This window comes from Ruditapes philippinarum, unplaced genomic scaffold (genome assembly GCF_026571515.1).
Source record: "Ruditapes philippinarum isolate M1 unplaced genomic scaffold, ASM2657151v2 ctg617_1_1_1_1, whole genome shotgun sequence".
Lineage (NCBI taxonomy): Eukaryota > Metazoa > Mollusca > Bivalvia > Venerida > Veneridae > Ruditapes > Ruditapes philippinarum.
In genome coordinates, this window is record NW_026859650.1 from 7234 (window position 1) to 30810 (window position 23577).

The 23577-nt window shown below is 32.8% G+C and overlaps 3 protein-coding genes and 1 long non-coding RNA gene across 4 annotated transcripts; 3 read left to right on the forward strand and 1 right to left on the reverse strand.

Moving 5' to 3' along the window:
* The first annotated feature begins 8995 nt into the window (after positions 1–8995).
* Positions 8996–11949, forward strand: LOC132757343 (ficolin-2-like). The gene has a single exon (XM_060748600.1). It carries the CDS (start codon positions 9522–9524, stop codon positions 10296–10298), a length of 777 nt encoding a protein of 258 aa, XP_060604583.1. The 5' UTR covers positions 8996–9521; the 3' UTR covers positions 10299–11949.
* Positions 11950–14483: 2534 nt separating this feature from the next.
* LOC132757344 (techylectin-5A-like) lies at positions 14484–17280 on the forward strand. Its single transcript, XM_060748601.1, has one exon. The coding sequence runs from the start codon at positions 14642–14644 to the stop codon at positions 15881–15883; it is 1242 nt and encodes a 413-aa protein (XP_060604584.1). The 5' UTR covers positions 14484–14641; the 3' UTR covers positions 15884–17280.
* Positions 17281–17816: 536 nt separating this feature from the next.
* On the reverse strand, positions 17817–20637 carry LOC132757371 (uncharacterized). Its single transcript, XR_009629443.1, has 3 exons — positions 20350–20637; positions 19270–19470; positions 17817–18290 (listed from the first exon to the last, which is right to left on the reverse strand). It is a non-coding gene; the product is annotated as an uncharacterized LOC132757371 (long non-coding RNA).
* Positions 20638–21391: 754 nt separating this feature from the next.
* On the forward strand, positions 21392–23236 carry LOC132757346 (techylectin-5A-like). Its single transcript, XM_060748602.1, has one exon. The coding sequence runs from the start codon at positions 21859–21861 to the stop codon at positions 23098–23100; it is 1242 nt and encodes a 413-aa protein (XP_060604585.1). The 5' UTR covers positions 21392–21858; the 3' UTR covers positions 23101–23236.
* The last annotated feature ends 341 nt before the right edge of the window (positions 23237–23577 follow it).

Sequence of the window (23577 nt, forward strand, 5' to 3'; positions counted from 1 at the left end):
CCTGTCCCATTGTCGTACTGTCGTCATCGCATTGTCGCCATTGCATTGTCGCGTTGTCATCATAGCACTATCGTACTATCGTCACTGTACTCTCGTTCTATCGCCATCGCGTTGTCGCACTATCACATTGTCGCCCTCTGGATTATAACGTTCAACCATGATGGCCCTAACGGTATTCTGTACAGTATTACTGATAGCAAAGTTTGCTTTTTTATTATTTTGATTTCTGACAAGGTCTAGCTGATCAACTAGCTAGCTGAACCAAAGTGTTTTTGAGCCACTTATGGCCTCCTGGGTCTAGTTCTGGCTTTCAAATATAATATGCCGCTTTTTTCTCATCTGAGGAGGCATTTTGTTCCCGTAATGTACAGTAAACTATAAATATGGGAACGTCGAATGTGTTTGGCCAACCCGAATCCAGTGATAAATCTAATTCTCATATACACGGAGAGGACCAGATGAATAACCTTGATGAATAAAATTGGTGTGTAATTGTATTTTATGCATAATCAGTCATTTAAAGAAGAGTGTTTCTTTGTTTTTTAGCTTTGTGAATGGTATTAATACACTTAACGAAATCGATCATTCCGACAACCTTTTCTATGTACATGTATATATTAGTGGTCAGAATAATTATGTATATATATATACTTGTATAGAATAATTACAACGATTCTTGTATAAACACTTATCATAGTATTATCATTTTATATCAGTAAATGCATTTTGTAATAATTCAATTTAAACAAGAAGCCAATAACTGATTTGGCATATATTTTGAAAACTCGAGCTTATCCGCAAGTATAAATCTTAGTACATGTACTTATAAGTTTCATTTAGTATAGATTGTTTGATTGATGGAAGTTAGACTCGGTTCCCCCGTGAGGCTTGAAAGGAGTCACTTTTCTCACATTGTGGGAGAGTGTTAATTTCTTATGGTAAACGCATCTAGATCTCAGTGAACAAAAATACACAGACCGTCCAATTGTATTGCCCGATTAGTGATGGATATGTATAACATCGCTAAATTACATTATTTAAGAAGAATATTCAAGCAAACTATAAAAACTTACATCATCTACCAATTTGCTGTCCGCCATGTTGCATCTCCTGGCTTAAAATGAGCGGCAATGCATCATCACAAATTACAAGTCACAACTTAGAAGTCACAAGTCATAACTCCCAAGTCAATAGTCAAAAGTCATTAAGTCAGAAGTCAAAAGGGCCCTCCAGTGCTTCCATATTATTACGATCAATTATCGAATTTCTGATTTGTATGAAACAAAATTGTTAAATTGTCTGACGAAATTGTGTTATTTAAAATTGCGGTTTTTGAAATAATTTTGCTGAATATAAGATCGCTGTTTCATATTTCATATTTTTATGCGGTTGTTAATTTCTCCAACAATTAAGGTGTCTTGACTTGATTTATTGGCGTACTTACGTCACATTTATCATTTATGTTTTATTGAATGCAGACGACATGGGTAGCAGACGACACACTAATAAATGGATGTAATCATCTTTTTACATTCTTGTCTGAATATGATAGAGTAAATAATGGAAAGGATAAACGACTTTTTATTTATGGAATAAGGACGACTTTGTACAAATAGTACTAGTTACCGAGAGAGCAATATAAATTGTTAATTACCCAAACTACAAATGCTGAATTAACAAAGACATCATTAATTATATAAAAACGAGCTCCTTTTAGCCATAGATTATACTATATGATATTTCTTTCTCCAACGCTCTAACCATTTGTATAAAACAGATGAATACAGAATCCCTAAAGAAAGCCCAACACGGCAGAATTGAAAATGTTGTAGGCTCGGTTTAAGCAGAATTCAACATTTAACACGAGAATGGTGAAATTTTGAATTTAGAAACATCCGCAGATGTGTTCATACGGCGGTTATCATGGAACCTTCAATGTGACACTTCCGTACCATTCCATGAAAAGCGTCGTATGGTCCCAAGTAATAAAAAGCGTGTGCCCTAAACGAGAAAACAATGGGCGGAACTAAATAAAATGGAATTTTGAAAGGGGATCAGAGGTTATGAAGCCTGCGTATCACAGATAAGACGTCAAAAGACAAATTTAAAAAGCAGGCAACATATCCTAAGGGTGATTCAACATTATTCAAGTAGGAATATTGGAACCACCCAACTAGAAAATGCCGAAAAGTTGAAACTAAAAAAAACACAAGCACAACAATAATGTCGTGCTGAACGATCTTCAAGGATCGAAAATATAACATCATTGACCCACTTTGCTTCAGTTTATTGTTAAAGAGGAATCAGGTTTTAGTCTTTTACAATGATTGCCAAGCTCCTGAAAAGCGGCAATACAGTGTTTTTCGTACTTCATCTTAATGGTATCATCTATTTCTCTCTTTTTGTAAGGATTATTGATATAAAATTCACCTTTGATATCAATAATGTTGAAACTATCAACCTATGTTACCATAATAACCTTTATTTCAATGTGAAAAATTGCTTGACAATTTTTAGAAAACATGATAAACGAGATCAACAAGAAAAGGCGGATTTCAATGAACGCAACCCCAAAGACTACCAGCAGCAAGGATCAGCTGTCAGGCGCCCAGGAGGACCCCAAACAATCACAGGACAGGACACAAGGCAGAACACGGACAGGAAAAACACTTTAATAATAAATAAAAGCAAATAGTAGTAACCGACAAAGGAAATCAAATGCAATTGATTAATTAATAGATTGATTGGAAGGTGTGTAGATGAAATATATATGTGGAGTTAGAATTGACACCTTAGAAAAATGTAATTGATACATGGCTTGAATGGCAGAATTTGACAAGAATGGATATTGGTTATATCTGCAGTGTGAAGCAAATATTATAATTTCTGCATACATGCCTATGACTTACGAAAATGTTGCTGTCGAACAATATTGCTTTAAAATAATGTTGCTAATGTAGAATGTTGCTTATGAACAACGTTGCTTAAGAACAATGTTGTTGACGAACAATGTTGCTGATGAACAGTTTATGATAACCAACAAGTTTGCTTTAAAACATTGTTGCTAAGGAAAGTAGGAGCATTGTTGCTTTCGAGCAATGTTGCTTATGAACAAGGTTGTATACGACAAATATCCATTTTGAACAATGTTGCTTACGAAAAACCTTTCTTTTTAACAATGCTGTTGACAAACACATTTGTTTAGAACAATGTTGCTTACGAACAACGTTTCTTACTGACAATGTTTTGGACGAACACAGTTATTTAAGAACAATATTGCATACGAACAACGTTTCTTACTGACAATGTTTATGACGAACAAGGTTGTTTAAGAACAGTGTTGCTGACTAACAATGTTGTTTACGACAATGTTGCTTACGGACACTGTTTTGTTTTGAATAATATGTACAAATACAACAGATCTCGCAATACACGAGATATCATACGAATGAGATGACCTTAAAATGATGTGATAAATATCTAAGGAAATAATCAATGAAACAAAATAAGTCACGTGTTTAGACTCGCTGAAAGTATATGATTATAGTTGAAAAATAATATCTCGTTCTCCAGTCAAATCGGTTATTATCAAAGCGGACAAAATAGGAAAAACATAACTAGGCATTGTAAATATATCTTACAGTGTAAACTAAGAGTTTTGCAATGTCTCTCAAGAAGGGCATAGCCATTACGGCTTGTCAAACTTTTGATAGAGAAAAACTTCTGCAAAATTTTCCCTTAATGTTTAGATTTAATTACAGAGAAATTCCATATCATAATTCATCCCTTGTATACATAAAGGAGTGTTAACTTGAATATAATTGGAAAAATAGTTTAATATGAGAAATAATGTCTCATCTCCATAGATACGGACTTTAAATCGAAATAAGTTTGTATTGATAAAAGAAGCAAAGCAATGCCTTATCAGCTTTTATACTATCTTGGAAAGTTTAACGTTCTAAAGGAATGAAAGGCAATTTCATACAAATTTTAAAATAGCAAAATCACATACACATCTTTCTTGCTCATTATGATAAGAGAAATGACTAAAACGTTTGTCTAGGCTTGTTAGGCTTTCTTCAGGGATTCTGTTTTTCTCTATTTAATGATGGCACGTAGAGAACTGACCCCTGAAGTATCCCTTTCCCTTTTGAAAACTAAAAATAAGTAGTGGGTTGCAAAAGAAAATTCCCTTGTCTCTTTAAATCCCATATGTACCCGTTTTATTTTTTAATATTTCACACATTTCGTGCCCCTCTTGTCCTTTCTCCGCCCTTATGACCACTCCCGGTTTTGGTTTGGTGCCTTCTAGGTGCCTTGCTGTGGTAGCTTGGTTGTGACGGGGACTGCGTCCTGTGAACAATGCCTTTGCCTTGATGATCTTTATTCTCGGTTTTTTTTCTATTCAACGAACAGAATATGTAATCAATGTTCAAACAAAAGCACAGACCTGCTTATACTAAGTCTTATCAGTTGTTTATCAATCAGAATACTTGAGATATGACATGTATATGGAACAGTATTACAGTTTAATCTTTCGTGTTTTTTCTGCTTAAAGGCACATTAAGCCTCCAAAATTAAATACAACTCTTTTTTGTTCTCTGAAAAAATGCAAACCTGTGGTTATTTATGTTTTAATAATGGATCTCGTTATTGCTTAATGCTTATTACTTTACAGTAGGAAGAAGGGGGTTACATTAAAATAAGTTTTCAAAAAAAATATGAACAAGTTGTGTCTTCCATACAAAATACTAAACTTCACTATAACTTAACTACTGGCTAAAACAATGGTTCAGCTATGACCAATGCTTACCATATTAGAATCTTGAACAGTACTCTGAAATTAATAAAAAAATATTAGCATTTTGGAGGCTTAATAGGGCTTAACCAAAAGCAAATACTTTTAAATTATGTAGGCACTAAGAGTTCAAAGTCAATAATGAACACATGCTTTTTCAGTGTTTCTTGTGTTTTTGTTTTGTTCCTATTGACATACTGTTGAAATGGTTATATAAATTATCGTTTAATTGATATACATATTAGAATAAATGTGTCTTGAATAGGCAAAAAGGAAAGTATTGACAAATGGTCGTGTATTTTTCAAAAGTGGTAGTACATGTTTAAGTTACCACAAAATTACAATCCAAATTAGCGAGCACACGTATATTCCCGCATTTGTATCAAATTGTATCAAGTGTTTTCTTCATATTTCATGTACAATAATGATCGGTTTTTTTTAACACTCTGAATTACAAAAATTCTATCTAATATGCTGATATTGAGGTATGGAAAATGTATAAAAAGACATAGGTTGTATAAAAGCATAGCAAGTTCAATAATTTCTCATGATCTTTGAATTATTATACTGATAAAAGACGTTTATTGGCCAATGTTATAGTGTTTTCTTTCTCGGTTATCTAAACAAAATACTTGTCAGAGATAATTACCCATACAATAATAATTATACGCGAGGTTTTACTGGGAAAACATATAGATCTAGTAACCTTTTTACTTAAGGTACTTGGCCTTCCTTTGCCGATGTAAAGACATGCTGACTTTGATAACATAAACTGTTACTTTTATTAATTTAACGTTTAAAGCTACATGATCACGTTTCGACATTGGCATTGTAATGGTCTATATGAAGATATTCTTAGAGAACGGTGGTTCTAGCTAGGGTCACGATCGTCCAAGAATTAATGCACGTGGCATCTGAGACCTTCGCCTGCAAGTTAACAGGAATGTCAACAAATAAGCAAACAGTATAGGTAGTATGCTTCAAGTAATTCGAACCCCACAACAGTTTTAATTTGATCTTGAAATACCCAAATAAATGTTATAAGTCTTGCTTTCAAAAACACTTTGGTTTATTTTATTGTTAAATATCATTAATGATCGCGTTTATACGTAACAGTTTCGTTTTGTCGCCCTTTATATGTGACACGTTGTGCTTTAGTTTGAGTAAATTGATAGATAGGACAAATTGTTTATAGTTATCTGTTAAACCTGCTATCAGTTTTAATAAGTGTCTTGACAGCTTCAAAACATTCCGAACTTAAAAATAGTACGGAAGTTACATCAAAATGTTGTTTTATAAAAAAAAAAGCCCGCAGTCAAGAGCCTTAAAGGGCTTATAGTAGATCATGTATGCAAAAAACACTCAGTCAAGGCTCTTTAATGGCTAATTTTAGATAATGTATTAAGGGCTAATTGTCTGTAAAATGTCATTATCATTATCAATCTGGAAACCCTGATGTTATCATGTTCTCGGCCATCTTAACTTCATCTAGGATATTTCCTTGTAGTCTTCATATCAATCCTAGATATATCTTCAAGATCTTTTGTTCACATGTTCTGTTTTTCTTTGAGTAAATGTTGTCTAGCAATCTACATTGTCAATATTCGGTACGGACTAAGCGTTATATTCTGTAAAATGATAATGAATGTCAAATCTTATTGTGAATATAAAAGTTACACTTAGGTACAATGGATAGAAAAGTATCTGAATATAAAAGCTACTGTAAGTCACAACTAGGTACAGGGTTTTGTACCGTTGTACGCATAGAATTTAAAAATAAATTGTACAAAATAGGGAATATTTTAAACAATGTATGTTATGCAATGGAAATGAAAACTGCGACTTAGCTGCATTCTCATTTTATCTATTTTTATTCATTAACTAAATTTATTCGTTTTTTTTTTTATTTAAATGACCATTTATAAAATAAAATAACACAATAGATTCACTGACATGGGTCAGACCAAACACAGTAAAAAAAGATATAATAAATAAACTTTGACACCTTAAAGGGGTTGTTGTTGTTGTTGTTGTTGTTATTGTTGTTATTTTTTGGATTGCGCGACTGCGATTTGTAGATCAATTGATGAAGGTCTGGACTAATAACTTGTGAGCAAATTTTTTTATTTTTTAGTTTATTCCTTCTTTACCGAATAGTCATTGTTATTATGCAAAATGACTCCAAAATTTTATGTGTGAATTTCTTTCTTTGTGCACTTTTTAATATATCTTTTCTTTTTTTATAAGAATTAGCACGGATCTGGAGGCATGATCCTTTAATAAGAGCTTATTAAAGTTTAAATCTAATACTTAATTTTCATTTTTATATCATTTTTATCCATATCTACTCATAAATCGGTGTGTAGTTACATTATTACTGTTATATGATGGTGCTTTTGGCATTCATTATATATGTATTGCAATTGTAGATTACCAAACATTACATTTTTTTAACTTTATGATCATCGTTAAACTTGTGTTTTTTAAGTTTAACTTTAAACATTTTTGTTTAAACCCGATAGTGAAAAAAACACTAATCCTTTTTAACCACTCTTGAGACAACATATTCGAACTAACCACTGATGACGTCATATGAAGAGACTTGTTATCAATTATCTACCAGCAGGATGCCATACGAGCCTAATTATCCATACATTTTTACCATGACCTTAACTGTAGGTTTAGCAGCTTTATATTTTCTTAATGCATGGTATCCCTAAAGTTTTGAAATTAAAAAATACAGCAACAAAGGTACGTATTGCACATATTTTAATATAAAAATATTTATCAATGTTCTGGAATATTCATTACTAGAAACAGCTTCGATTAACGAATAGTATTCGAGATTGTGTCAGCAACTGATTCAAGATACTAGTTGATGAGAAAATGTGCTGGGTTAGGGATCTAAAATCAAAGAAAAGAGGTCCGCAGACCAAACCATCTCCTCCGATACATAAGATATGGCAACCATCATCTAGTATCTATGACGTCACATTTGATCTTTACTTTGAATAAGATATTAAATTGGCGGTGAAGATGATGAATCAATTATCTGTTTCCTTAGAAACAGACTCTTATCAGGATGATTTGAGGTAAACAGAGAAATTGACGAGGCACAATTTGTGAAAAATAGTTTAAATACAAGAAATAACTTAATATTTTAATAATGAATGTAAAAACGATTTTTGCACCTTGTGGTGATCTGTCATTAAACATGTTCTTATATACCCAATAAATCATTTACATCTGATACTGAACGGATCTAACTATGATGATATAAAAAACGAACTTATAGGCAGGGCGGCTTTCAATGTTGTTGTTGTTTTTTGTGTTTTGTTTGTGTTGTTTTCTTTTTGTGGGGAGTTCTTTTTTGTTGTTTTTTTCGCTGATTTTAACTATTATTTGTTTCAACGGTCCTACGGTGGCACAGAGGTGTCATGTGTGTGTGTGCTTTTATTTATCTCGTGCACACGAGATACTTTTTCGTGGCCATGAGTTAGTAAGTCGTGGGCACGTGATAATATAGTCTTGCGCATGAAATACTTTGTCGTGACCACAAGTTACTTAGTCGTGCGCACGAGGTTAGTAAGTCGTGGGCACGATATACTATGTCGTGGCCACGAGTTATTAAGTCATGCGCACGAGATAATTAAGTGGTTTCTATGATAATAATTTCAGCTTCCTTGTTTCTGATTGGACAAAGTTATTGAAGATAAAATTTGGCCATGTGCATTTTTTTAGATTTTACAAGTGACTATTTTGATCGGTTGTTTTACTTATTTATTCAAATCCGTAAGTTTTGAATGTCATCAAACAAGACTACTTCAATGTTTAATAAAAAAATAAAGTTTCAATACACAAACAAATCTTGTTTAAGCGCATTTTGGTTGAAAATTTGTGCTTCAAGCATTCATAGTTTTGTCTCCTAAAAATGGTATCGACAAAAAATCAGTTTCGAATAACTCTTTCTAAGTAAAAGCTATCATCAAGCAAGTTATTTAAAACTGTGTTTCGTAATATAGCTAAACATTGGTAAAACTCAGACAGTGAATGAAAGAAGAGATGATTCTAAATGACCTACAATATTCTGGCAATGTTTTCAAAATCTTTTTTTTGCATGTTTATTCATGAGGTATATACATAGGAAGTTGTTTTTCCCAATTCCAGACATTGGCGCATTCGCGTTTCTGCTTTATGTGTTTATATAAGTTTAGTTTATCTCAAGATAAATATCACTTAGAACGAAGCCTACCAGATACCAGAACAACAATCTTTCTTTCTTGTTGAAATAGTTGATTTCAGACATAGAAAAACAGTTACCAATGATGCATTTTGCATTGGAAGTTTCAGTGATTTTATTGTATATAGGATATGCAAGGAGCAGGGAGTCACGAACACTGGAATTGCTTAGACAAAGGGTCCAGAGAATTGAGACAAGATTGTCGGAGGACATGGCTTTTATACGTGAAGAATTTTACAATGAGCTTAAGGATTTATCTGCAATAGATGTTGTTGGTGAAAGTGATGAAATGAATATAAACGAACGAAATATTGAAGGAAGCGAGTTTGAATTGGAATTGGACAAACTTGAGTCAGAGTTGGCAACTAAGTTCAAAGCACTTCAATATGGGCTTTTATCAGAAAAGCGAATCAGAAGGGAAATTCAGGAGGAAGTTCAAGCCATTAAAGAGAAGGATGCAGATATTTCAAATCCATCAAAACTATGATTCAAAATTCAACAGCAAATATGAATAATATTATGACAATATTAGATTTCAAGAAAGAATTGTCAGAAGTTATAACTATTCTGAAAGATTTAAAAGAAACATTTTTGCGTCGTGAAAATTCTCGTTTTAAAACAGAATTTGCGTCTGGTTGTATGGAGCTTCTTTTGAATGGTCACGTGACTAGTGGCATTTATACAGTGTTCCCTGAAACGATATGGCGACCATTGAAGGTTTTTTGTGACATGGAGACCGCAGGTGGAGGTTGGACGGTTTTTCAAAGGCGGGAAGACGGTTCCGAAAATTTCTTTAGAAAGTGGCTCGACTACTCATTCGGATTCGGGAATACTTCAGGTGAGTTTTGGTTGGGCAATGAGTTTGTATATCGCGTAACCCACGGAATACCACAAGAACTTAGGATAGAATTGGAGGATTTTGATAACCAGTATCGAGTTGCTAGCTATGGACTGTTTTCTATTGGAAGCGTCGACGAAGGTTACGAGCTATTCGTAAGTGATTTCGAGGGAAACGTTACGGATTCTTTTGGAAAAGCCCACAATGGAAAGAAATTTTCAACTTCAGATAGAGGTCCATCATCTGGATGTTCTCACAATCATATGGGTGGATGGTGGTACGGCAAATGCCATGCCGTGAATATAAACGGACTTTATCTCCGGGGCGAGCACAAGTCTTATGCTGACGGAATCAATTGGCATGGTTGGCGTGGCCATCACTATTCCTTGAAAAGAACAGAAATGAAATTCAGACCTAAATAAATCAACAACATATTTGCACTTTTCATGACCCACTTTGAATCTGACAATCTCAAAGCTGCTAATCGGATATGAATTGTATTGTACAAAAAGTTTTTTTTTTCAAAATTCAATTTCCTTTAGTTTTGCCCATTGTTTTCTATTTTGGGGCACAACATTATTTTACTAAGGGACTGTATGCCCCTTTTCATGGAATAGCACGATCGTGTCACAAGGAAGTTCAAGGATGACAGACGCAAAAACAGATCTGCGGATGTTCTAAATTAAAATGTTTACCATTTGTGCCGTATAAAGTTATCTGCTGCTGTTCTTAATTCAACCTTAATTCAACCTTTTACCATTTTTATGTTTAAATGTTGAATTGTGTTTAAAGTGTATAAAGCTATATATCCAAAAAGCTTGTATGAAACCAAAATGGCAATAAATTGCCTTAAAGCGACCGGCGCATGCACAAAGTCATTGCTTAACGGATAAAACCCTACTTAAATATCAAAATAATATTTGTTCCGGAACATTTGACATTATAATATATGTTACAACTTTTTCGGGAATCAACCATATAATAATGGAACCAATATAATTTTACTATTGAAAGTTTTTATAAGAATACATGTATTTCATAAGATATATATTTGAGCCGCGTCACGACAAAACCAACATATTGCGTTTGCGACCAGCATGAATCCGGACCAGCCTGCGTATCCGCGCAGTCTGATCAGGATCCATGTTGTTCGCTTACAAACCTTATTACAAGTAGAGTAATTGATAGCGAACAGCATGGATCCTGATCAGACTGCGCGGATGCGCAAGCTGGTCTTGATCCATGCTGGTCGCAAACGCACTATGTTGGTATTGTCATGGCGCAGCTCATTTATACCCTTTAAGATGGTGCTAGAGGGCGTGTACGGTAGTTTGAAATTACCAATATCGTCTATAAAGGCTCAATCAAACCGAGTCAGCAACATTTTCTATTCTGCTATTTTGAACGTTCTTTAGGGATTATGACGTCACATCATTACGTCGCAAGATTACTTTAACAATTTTCTGGAAGAGGAAATGCACCCGGTTAGAACAGTCATTCAGATTTCATATCATGAAAGAACAACAAGATAGTGACGTAAACAAGTTGGGTTCAGTTATCATCGATAAAAACTCATCGATCTGAAATCATTGGCTATAGAGACCATAAGCTGTAAAAATTCATTATTTGTAAAATCCAAAGTTGTAATACTTTTATTTTCTTTACAAAATGCTCTTTCTTAGGTATAACATATAATATATGTGAGCTCATATGCTTTGGTTATCTTTGAATCAAGGTATATGTTGTCTATAAAACAAGTTTTAAACAATATAATAGAGAAACTAAGAAATCCCTAAAGGACGCAAAAAACGATAAAATTGAAAATGTTGCAGTCTCGGTTTGATTGAGCCTGTTCATGGACGGTAATTCAAAATGCAGGTTACCGTCCACGCCAACTAGGTACACTTATTTGTATAAATAAGGCATAGAAACCTTTGTAACTTATAGGATTAATTTCAGCAAATTATGTTGTTCAGACTTACTAACGTAAATAACAGCATTTTAATTCATTGACCAAATGAAAATTTCTTTCTGCTTAAAAGTATGACATTACACTTAAGCTTGTTATATTTCTCTTCCGTTTGAGTAATTTTCTTAAGGGTAACATTGACCTTACGATGTTAATAAAATATCGTGATGTCTAGGTCTACTTTTGACACAAGTTTGAGTGTTCATCTGCCGAGGAATAAGGTAAAACCGTAAGAAAATAAATATGGTTTGATGAAACAAATAAAACAATTCATTTAATTAGCGATATCCAAATTATATTTAATTCTAATAAACTTCTAAAACTTTAGCATCTAGTTAGCAAAAGATTTGAGCTAAAAGGGTACCGTCGTTAAACGGAAAACGGGAAAAAAATATTTTGTTCATGCGAGGATAAAACGTTCTGGTACAATAGCAGTTTTCAAGTCCATGACTTTACTAGACAAAATTATAAAATAGTACATGTGCATAATTTGTAGTCATTTTATAAATAAAATTTAAATAAAACTATAATGTATTTATGTTAGACATTTTATTTGTTCATTATTTATTTCTTAGACATTTTATTCTTCATTCTGACATACACATAGTACATAGAATAAGGAATAAATTTCAGGAAATTTTCATAATCAGCTTCATTATTCACTGGTTTACTGTTTATTGCGAAGAATCTTTTGTAAAAGTGCAATAGATGACACGGGAACAGAGAATGTGAGCTTATATGTGCCACAACAAGCGCAGATAATTGCTACAAACGTTTAAAAACGGCGTCTTCACGGTCTTAATTATTGTTTTGAGGTATATTTCCATAAAATAAGCAGAAAATACAAATTAAAGCGCAATTTTCTAGTACTGCAAAACTAGTATGTCGTACCCATTTTTTTTAAATGATTCTGCTATCATGCAAAATTTAGATATATTCTATGAAAGAGTATAAATTCTACATATATCTCTATATGAAAATAAAATAGCGAAAACGGAATCCCTTAAATACGTCCAAAACGACGAAGTTAAAAATGTTGACTCGGTTTGATTCAGCCTGTTCATGTACGGTACTGGAAAGCGCAAGTTACTGTCCACGCCGAAAAACTGCAGCGAACGTTTTTAAAATGTTTGTCACTTCAACCCATAATTTTAATCGACACCAGTTTTTACAATTTCAAACAGGTTCAAAATTAAAGCAGGTACATTATTTGAAATCTGATATTTAATTGTTGGACATCAAAGGAAAGTAAATAATCCGTACTTGTCGGATTTGTTAACAATTACATAATGCGTATATTATAACTTGATGTCTCCCACAAGGCGGCGGGTGCATTATGATGGTTTTTGCGTGTAATGTTTACCATTACAACCTTCTATAGTATCTCTGTTCTAATCTTTTTTTAGAACAAAGGTGCACAAGATTTATTATCAAATACTTGTCAGATGTGACTCAGACAAATTGCCGTTTAAAAATTGGGTGTATGTCTTTGTTGATTATTTTACATCAATTACCTGGCACATTACGATTATTCTTATTTACGTGTTGAATTTTTAGAAATCACTTTAGACTTTACTTAAAACCAAAGCTATTTTGACAGAGTTTTATGATAGGAAACGCATTCATGTTCTATACAGACTCTGAATGAAATTCCTGCAAACAAAATCAGTTTAAAAATATTGCAGAACTATCCGAAAGAGAACAATATGTTTGATGTAGATGAGGGGTTGATCGGCATTTTTTCACTTCTACTTTGATTAAATGTTTATGTGGATGTAATGCCATGACGGCCGTTAACAAGCCCCCCCCCCCCTGTCAAAAATGGTCATTGTGCATAAGCTAAATTCAAATTGTTTTACAATTCAAATTTGTCATTCATTTTACACCTCCTGTAGTACATTATGACCTTTTTCACTATGTCTTGCATTTAAAATTTCATAAATACTTAGTATTCAACATTGGGCTAATGTATCGTGTAACCACTTCCGTAATGTAGGCAACCAAGGGCAAATTACTGTATACAGGGTTGAATCGCAATCGGAACACCTCGGGCGACTTCAAGAATTGACGGATATTGCCGAGTTGTTACGATTGAGTTGACTCGTATTAGCGCTCCATGATTTGCGTGTATTTTACGGACAAAATTTATAGGTATATAATAAAAGAGGAATCTAATATATAAGAAGGAGATTGGTCGTATTCTTGATATCAGAAATCACTTATTTTCTAAAATATTATATGGTATCTCAAATTAAAAAATTAATTGAGACAACATTTAAATGTATTATAAGCTTTTTTCTTAATTAATTGAATTTCATCAGATACAGGTAGGTGAATCAAATTTTATTATACACTTGTTTATTTAAAAAAAAGATTGTTTACGATGTAAATCAAATAAATATATGCATATTAAATCATATCGTATTCGCCGATATAAATTTAATTGTTTTACATGCACTTTTTTGCCACCTATAATATTTCAAAATTAACGTAAAAACACTTTTGTTATATAAGTGCTTTTTCATTCATCAACACAAAATATTCCCACCACACATATATTGTCGTCCAATGTTATTAAGTATAGGTTTCGTTTGAAACACTTAACAAACCATCATCGAAAAACTAAAGTGTGCGAATATAATTGGCACTTGTGTTGTTTTTGTTTGTACGACAAGGAACAGGATTTACTTATAAGCACTTGATGAATCACACAATAACATCAATTTATGAGAGTATTTAATAACAAGTATGTTCTCTGTATTAAACATTATATGACCGAAGAAAGAATGAATAAATATGTATTATCAAAGGGTAAAACCTTGTATCTTTGTCAGTTGGTCGTGTTATTTGATTTTGATTGTGATATTTTGCATTTCAATGGTTACGAAAGTTGCAGCGGAAAATTCAAGACAATACAAGATACTCCGTGAAAGGATTGGAAGACTAGAAGGCAGGTTTGCAGACGACATTTCTTTGATCCGGGAGGAATTTTACAACGAATTAAATACATTAGCGAACAAGAAATTTGGTCAAACCATGAACGTTAATTCTACAATTAACCTGGAAATAGGTTCAGAAATTGAATCTTTGAAGATAAAAGTCGATCGTATGATTAACGAATCTTTCAACAGATTTAATGTATTAAGGGAAGGAAGCAGGCAAGAGAAAAGAATTCGTAGGGAGATTCAAAGTGAAATCGATGAAATTAAAGAAGGGAATGCTGACGTAGTTAATTCCGTTGATAGAATGTCACAAACTGTCACTTCAACGATTAATAACATTGTGGAAAAGATCACTGTTACACAAAAGATGAATGACATTGTAAAAGTACTCGAAGATGTAAAAGATCAACTCAGTTCTAACATTCAAAACAAATGTGTGCATGAGGCCGAAAAAGTAGAAAGGGTCGCAGACTGTGCTGACTTGCTGAAACAGGGGTATAAGACTAGTGGTGTATATACAGTGTTTCCAAAAACAATGTGGCGGCCTGTAAACGTATACTGCGATATGGAAACCTCGGGTGGCGGGTGGACTGTGTTTCAAAGAAGAAAAGATGGGTCGGAAAATTTTAACAGAAAATGGGTTGAATATGCATTCGGTTTTGGAAATTTGTCTGGTGAGTTTTGGCTTGGAAATGAATTTATCCACAGATTAACAGATGGTGTGCCACATGAGTTGCTTATAGAATTGGAGGATTTCGAAAACGATCATCGGCATGCATCGTATGGGCTGTTTTCGGTTGGTTCTGCAGAAGAGTCCTATAAACTCTATGTTAATTTCTTCACTGGGAACGTCACTGATTCTCTAGTATCTAGACATTCAGGACATAGTTTTTCTACAGCCGATCACGGAGTCTCGATTTCTTGTGCTAAATCCTATAAAGGAGGATGGTGGTATGAAAATTGTCACAGTGTTAACATTAATGGTTTGTATCTGAAAGGTGAGCATAAGTCTTACGCCGACGGTGTCAACTGGAAAGGTTGGCGTGGTTATCACTACTCCCTAAAGAAAACCGAAATGAAAGTTCGACCTCATTAGTTTATCAGTGTTATCAGTTATATGAACAAGGGGACATAGATGGAAGGAAATATAATGTTATTTGTTTTGATTTTATTTATTGTAGTTCTCCAGCATGTATTCAAAAAGAATTATATCAGTCTATTAAAAGTCCTTTGGAAAAAGATCTTACTATTTACTATAAAGTATTGGATTGTTTGACAACTTTAAAAAAGAAACTGATATTAATCATTCCATTATTTGACTTCTGTTTTTGAAAAAAGGACATTAAGGCAGCATGACTCCGGATTCATGCTTATTTTCATGAACATTTTGAAAAAGTATCTGAAAAATGAAGTAATGTGAAGTAAACAAAGAAAGTGTTTTTTACAAATGGCAAACGGCACTAACTATCTACGTAAATTACCAAATAAATGTCAAGACATGGGAAAGTGGCACTTACTTCGTAGGTCACGCAGTAGAAATATGTTTGCAAATATTGAAAAATAAGTCGTTAATCGCACATAACATTTAAATATTACTTTAATCATGTATATCTTTATTTTTCTTAAATTTTTAGTATATTTTTGTGAATTCTGAAATTTTTAAAATATTTTTGCTCATCTGGAGGCATGCAGATTTGAAAGCACAATTATCTTCAGTAATGACTACAATTATTCCTCTCTATAAATGGAAAACAACTGTTTAATAATATTTTGATAAACAATTTAGACCATGACAGATGCTGAAACACATAAAAAATAGTGCAGATATTTGAGGATTTATTGACCTTTAGAACGATGGTATCAAAGTGCTTTTTCATCCACTACAATTATGCAATTCTATAATGTTTTTATCTTTTATTTCCCTTAGTTTATTTTGTTTTTGAAGGTACCTTGTAGTTTGTTTAATCATCAATTAGGTATTTATAGTGTGAGAGCATCGTGCTCAAATCCATATATTTTGAAATATGAGTTTTTTCTCACTGTGCGAGAAGCAAAATCAAAAAAAGAAGCTACCATAACATAATAATTCTTTTATCATACATCTAAACATTTTTATCAAAAAGAAGAAAAAAGATTCATCAATAACGGATGAATAGGTAATTTTTACAAAAGAGACCTCGCCCTAAGGTATATCGGTTTCCTTTTCCAAACGCTACGTAATGAACAGCTAACATGGGAATCAACGAGAAAATAGTCCAGCACTTACATAAATGTTACCGTATTTGTAACTAACACAATAAGGAATGATTCGTTTAAGCGCTCCATGATTTGCGTGTATTTTAGGGGAAAAAATATAGGTATACTGGTATAATAAACGAGGAATCTAAGATATAAGAAGGACATTAGTCGTATTCATTATAATATCAGAAATAACTTATTTTTCAAAAAATATTGTATGGTATCTCGAATTATAAAATTAATTGAGACAACATTTAAATGAGGCACGACGCGAGAAAACCGGTCTTAATGACATTTTTTTCGAAATTCTGTTTTTCACATATTATTGTAGAGAATTTCTTTCTGAATACGACGGTGAAAACCGTTTTCAAATCAAAGGGTTAGTTATTTAGATATACCAATTTAACGAACGTCATATATTTGATCACTTTGTTAACAAATGACGTCGAAAAATTAAATTTTGACGTTTAACGTTGTTAATTAGAAAATTAAAACGGCAATAATATTTAAATCTTAAGTTCACTGCATTAGTATGCTTAAGCTGTAAATAATGTAGTAATTAAGTTATTTAACCTATAGACTTCCCGCTTATTTCGATTTTAGCGTTGCTTAGCAACGTTATAACAACGCCCATAAGCAAGTCATACATGGCGCAAATAATTGTTTTTTCAACCATTTTACAACACTATATACCTTTAATGTGGACAAAATTATTCATCATCTTTACGGGAATTTTTCAGACTATATACTGCTTGAAAAACAAATATATATTGAACGGGAAGACACAGGTGTGTTGGTGGGTTTTAGTATGCCCGGGTCACATAGATTGAAATGAGACAAATGTTAGGTAAATACCAAAAGAAATAAATCAACAAAAGTATATAAGTCTACGTTTAACGTTTAATACTTATGGAAAAAAAACATAGTTAAATAAAAAAGTTCTCTTTTTCTTTATAACAGAAACAATGGCCGTATATTTTAACAACAAACAACAACAGTTCTGGATATTTAAATCTGCACTTAGCTGTTATAACAGTGCACCTTAATCACTGATAATATGATTAACTGTCTTGACTGACGAATACACGCACACTTCGCAACACTGCTGACATTCCCTATGCGTAATAACGCTTGGACGGACACATGAACTGAACCGGAATCCGTGTTCTTTCAAGACTTGAATCTAATATTCCTCGCCTTCAGGTGTTATTTTGCCCATAACCACACCCGGTGTGTTCGACTGGAACCGGAAGTGCAGGAATTTTCTATCAATAGAAAAATGATAAATATCAATATCCGTAATGAAAAATAACGCAAACTTATTTCCTTATATGCTTTAATAAATAAAAAAACAACATTATTCTGAGCACATTTACAACTCGGTAAGTTAAAAGAACGGAAGAGCTTGGACAGTTTTTAGAGCATGACAGTAAACTTGGTCACATGACTGATTTTCATCAACTGTAAATGTGTGTAAAATATTTTTTTTTGTAAAATAAGACTATCCGTATAGTATACATATAAATCTAATTAAACCAGAAAAAAAATGTTACAGAATTTCACATTAAAGTGTATTAGCTGGATATATGTTGCGAATAATGTTTTGTTCCGAAACATTTTATGCTGATCACGAACATATACATGTGGAGACATTCTATGTAACAACAATTTCTATTTATATGTGATTACAGAACCATTTCCTTATGTTTTTTTCTGTTTTTTTTTTTTTTAATTTTATTATTTGTTTGTTTGGGTTATACGTCACATCGACACAGTATAGGTCATATCGCGACGTTCCAGCTTTACTGATGGAGGAAGACCTCAGGTGCCCTTCCGTGCATTATTTCAGGCACGAACGGGCACCTGAGTAGAACCACCGACGTTCTGGAAGCTAGCTGGATAGCTTCCTCACATGAAAGAATCCAAAGTCCCTGTTGGGATTCGAACCCACAGCGGTGAGGGGCAAGTGGTTTGAAGTCAACGACCTTAACCACTCGGCCACGGACGTTTAATTTTATTAATAAGTATTTTAACAGATAGAGCTTATTACTCTTTAAGGATCATTTATACAGTATCTACATTGTCTTCATAATATAAAGTTAAACTAAATCGAAGAAGAAAATAAAGCTTCTTGTAAACGATTAAAGAAACAATTAACCCTTAATTTTTCATGTTTAGGATATTTTCTGAGTCTGGAGTTCTGAGTTTCAACATTTTCATTTAAATAAGATAAACATATGTTACCTTAAAACAATAATTGGTTTGAAAAATCCCTCTAGAACGGGTTTCCATTGTCGCCATGACAACTTGGGGTAACATACAGGCTGTTGGTTGTAGATGACATCTCTTTAACATGGGCCAGCTGATGAAGTGTTTCTAAATCATGCCACCGGAATTTAATCTTTAGATGTGCGAACCCCGCATCAACTGAACACCGCGCATGTCCTTAAAATAATTTTTTTTGTTAGAATGTTGAAAAGCCTTAATTACCTGATGCGATTTGAAGTGCTTTTTAACAATACTACAGTGTTCATGATACATATATTTTGTATTTTGTCTTAACCAACGCAACCAGCCCTAAAATATAACGAATGCTTGTTAAAATATAGTCCAATAAGTAATTAATTACACAATCTATACACAAATTAAGTCTTTTAACTTTAGAGAAAATAGTAAGACCAAGTTAAAAGACTGATATTTTAACTGTGTACAGACTTGGTAAAATGATAGTAAAATCCCTAAAATGTTAAAGCACTGGTATTTATTTGCTTTCAAACTAAATATACTGGTGCAGCAGTACTGGTATTTGTACTGATACTATATGAGTTGACAAGTAGTGGTTGTAGTATGTTAGTAGTATATCCCTAGTACAGATGTATACCTGATTTTATAAGATGGTAGTTTAGAGTATATATTAAACATATTGTCCCTTATATCATTGTAAATATTTTGCTACAAAATAAAAAAAATATCAGGATAAACGTAAGATGGACAAACTTTTCCTCTGAGTCACGTGTGGCAACACTACGCCTTATGCACTCATTATATAGATCACGTTCAAATAAAATTACAAAAAGAATATCTTAAGTAAAACATAAATTTGAAGTTTTTAAAACCACGATTTTTGTAATCACGGTCATAGGAATCATGATATCGTCCGAATAAAAATCACATGCATTCTTTTAAATTCTTTAGTGTATTGAATCTTATAAAAAAATACGCTTGGTAAAAATTCAAGCATGGCAGATATTTGTTTAAATTATTTATAAGTGTATTGCTACATTATTGTTCTTTTCCTATTATTACAATTTTTCCTATTATTACCTTTTTGTGCGAGAAGAACGTGGTCCCGCAGTGCCGTCGTTGCACTAGTGTCTCATTTTTCCACGTCTGAAAAATCAAGGTCAGTATCTCTCGAAAAATCTGTTTTGTGAGTTGATAGGTGTTCTTTCAAAATAATCCGAGTAGAGGGATTTCAGATCCTATGAATGACAAAAAAATAATGAATAAAAAACGGATATAAAAATTTGGCATCAGCCAGGATACGAACTCGATTTGTTTGTATGTGAGGCCACAACATTATCCACTGAGATATTCTCTCAGCAATTCTTAAGGGTGCTAATTAATCAATAAAACACAATATTAAATCTAAAAAACTTTTTTTTCATTCCATGATGATGGACATAGATCTATATTATTTTATTGCTTGCATATTATAAATGAATTATAGAAACATATTCTAAATGAATAATGAAAAAGAGTATTAATGTAACTTGCGGCTGATTAGCAACCTAAATTTAGATTAGTTTATAAAATATGAAAGCAATTGATTAACCCCTACAATAGACTTAGATCTAATTAAGATCAAAACAACGTAAATATATTCTATTTAAAGGCACCGATGTACGTTGCCGATTAATTTATTCTTCTGTCTATTCTTGGTGTACTGTGGATAAACAGACTAATAATAATACAGTACAGTACAGTACAGTAGTGAGTACAGTACTGTAAACGTCAGTGTTAAATTTAATACCAACAGTAAATATTTATCAATTCGATGCTCTGATTAATAAACATGATATGTTTTTGTTGCTGTTTTTCATAAATTATACATTATAGACACTTACTTCTAACTCCTCCTCCATCATATAAACTTTTCTGTGAATCCTAACGATAATAGATCTACACTTAAAAACAATAACACACGATAAAAAACATTTCCGTGTTTACATGTGTATACGCAATAAGAGTGACGTCATTTAAATCGCTGTAGTGCACATTTATTGTAGTGTCATTAAGACCGGTTTTCTCGCGTCGTGCGTCAAATGTATTATAAGCTTTTTTCTTAATTAATTGAATTTCATCAGATACAGGTTGATTAATCAAATTTAATTTTGCACTTGTTTATTTAAAAAAAAGAATGTTTACGATGTAAATCAAATATATGCATATTAAATCATATCGTATTCGCCGATATAAATTTAATTGTTTTACATGCACTTTTTTGCCACCTATGATATTTCAAAATTAACGTAAAAACACTTTGGTTATCTAAGTGCTTTTTCATTCATCAACACAAAATATTCCCACACATATTGTCGTCCAATGTAATTAAGTATATGTTTGGTTTGAAACACTTAACAAACCATCATCGAAAAACTAAATTGTGCGAATATAATTGGCACTTGTGTTGTTTTTGTTTGTACGACAAGGAACAGGATTTACTTATAAGCACTTGATGAATCACACAATAACATCAATTTATGAGGGTATTTAATAACAAGTATGTTCTCTGTATTAAACATTATATGACCGAAGAAAGAAGGAATAAATATGTATTATCAAAGGGTAAAACCTTGTATCTTTGTCAGTCGGTCGTGCTATTGGATTTTGATTGTGATATTTTGCATTTCAATGGTTACGAAAGTTGCAGCGGAAAATTCAAGACAATACAAGATACTCCGTGAAAGGATTGGAAGACTAGAAGGCAGGTTTGCAGACGACATTTCTTTGATCCGGGAAGAATTTTACAACGAATTAAATACATTAGCGAACAAGAAATTTGGTCAAACTATAAACGTTAATTCTACAATAAACCCGGAAATTGGTTCAGAAATTGAATCTTTGAAGATAAAAGTTGATCGTATGATTAACGAATCTTTCAACAGATTTAATGTATTAAGTGAAGGAAGTCAGCAAGAGAAAAGAATTCGTAGGGAGATTCAAAGTGAAATCGATGAAATTAAAGAAGGGAATGCTGACGTAGTTAATTCCGTTGATAGAATGTCAGAAACTGTAACTTCAACGATTAATAATATTGTGGAAAAGATGACTGTTACAGAAAAGATGAATGACATTGTGAAAGTACTCGAAGATGTAAAAGATCAACTCAGTTATAACATTCAAAACAAATGTGTGCATGAGGCTGAAAAAGTAGAAAGGGTCGCAGACTGTGCTGACTTGCTGAAACAGGGGTATAAGACTAGTGGTGTATATACAGTGTTTCCAAAAACAATGTGGCGGCCTGTAAAGATATACTGCGATATGGAAACCTCGGGTGGCGGGTGGACTGTGTTTCAAAGAAGAAAAGATGGGTCGGAAAATTTTAACAGAAAATGGGTTGATTATGCATTCGGTTTTGGAAATTTGTCTGGTGAGTTTTGGCTTGGAAATGAATTTATCCACAGATTAACAGATGGTGTGCCACAAGAGCTGCTTATAGAATTGGAGGATTTCGAAAACGATCATCGGCATGCATCGTATGGGCTGTTTTCGGTGGGTTCTGCAGAAGAGTCCTATAAACTCTATGTTAATTTCTTCACTGGGAACGTCACTGATTCTCTTGGAACTGAACATTCAGGACATAGTTTTTCTACAGCCGATTACGGAGTCTCGAGTTCTTGTGCTAAATCCTATAAAGGAGGTTGGTGGTATACAAGTTGTCACAGTGTAAACATTAATGGTTTGTATCTGAAAGGTGAGCATAAGTCTTACGCCGACGGTGTCAACTGGCAAGGTTGGCGTGGTTATCACTACTCCCTAAAGAATACCGAAATGAAATTTCGACCTCATTAGTTTATTTAGTGTTATCAGTTATGTGGATAACGGGACATAAATAGATGGAAATATATAATAACTTTTTTATTCTAAAATAGTTTTCCGGCTTGTGTTCATAAAGAATTATATAGATCGACGGCTGAATAGTCCTTTAAAAAATTTCTTACTATAAGCCTATTAAAATTGGGTCAAGAATAAGTATTAGAATTTTTGAAAAATATTTTTTAAAAAAAATGATCTTAAAAAGCTCAAATGGCCCCATAATGACTAAAATTTATTTTCTCAAAAAAGGAAAACAAGTGTTTCATAGTATTTTGATATATTGATAATGAATTAAAATCATGTTAAATGATGAATTATTGCTTAAACAAATGGAAAAGTAGTGCTGATTGTAAAATAATTTGTCATAAAAGTAGCAAAATGTAAAGAAAATAAATGTAACAATTTGACTTCCTTATAAAATTCTAAATCACTGAAATTGTTCAAAGCAAATGC

Coding starts and splice junctions, on each gene's coding strand:
- LOC132757343 (XM_060748600.1), top strand. CDS start 9,522: ATGATTCAAAATTCAACAGCAAATATGAATAATATTATGACAATATTA.
- LOC132757344 (XM_060748601.1), top strand. CDS start 14,642: ATGTATTATCAAAGGGTAAAACCTTGTATCTTTGTCAGTTGGTCGTGT.
- LOC132757346 (XM_060748602.1), top strand. CDS start 21,859: ATGTATTATCAAAGGGTAAAACCTTGTATCTTTGTCAGTCGGTCGTGC.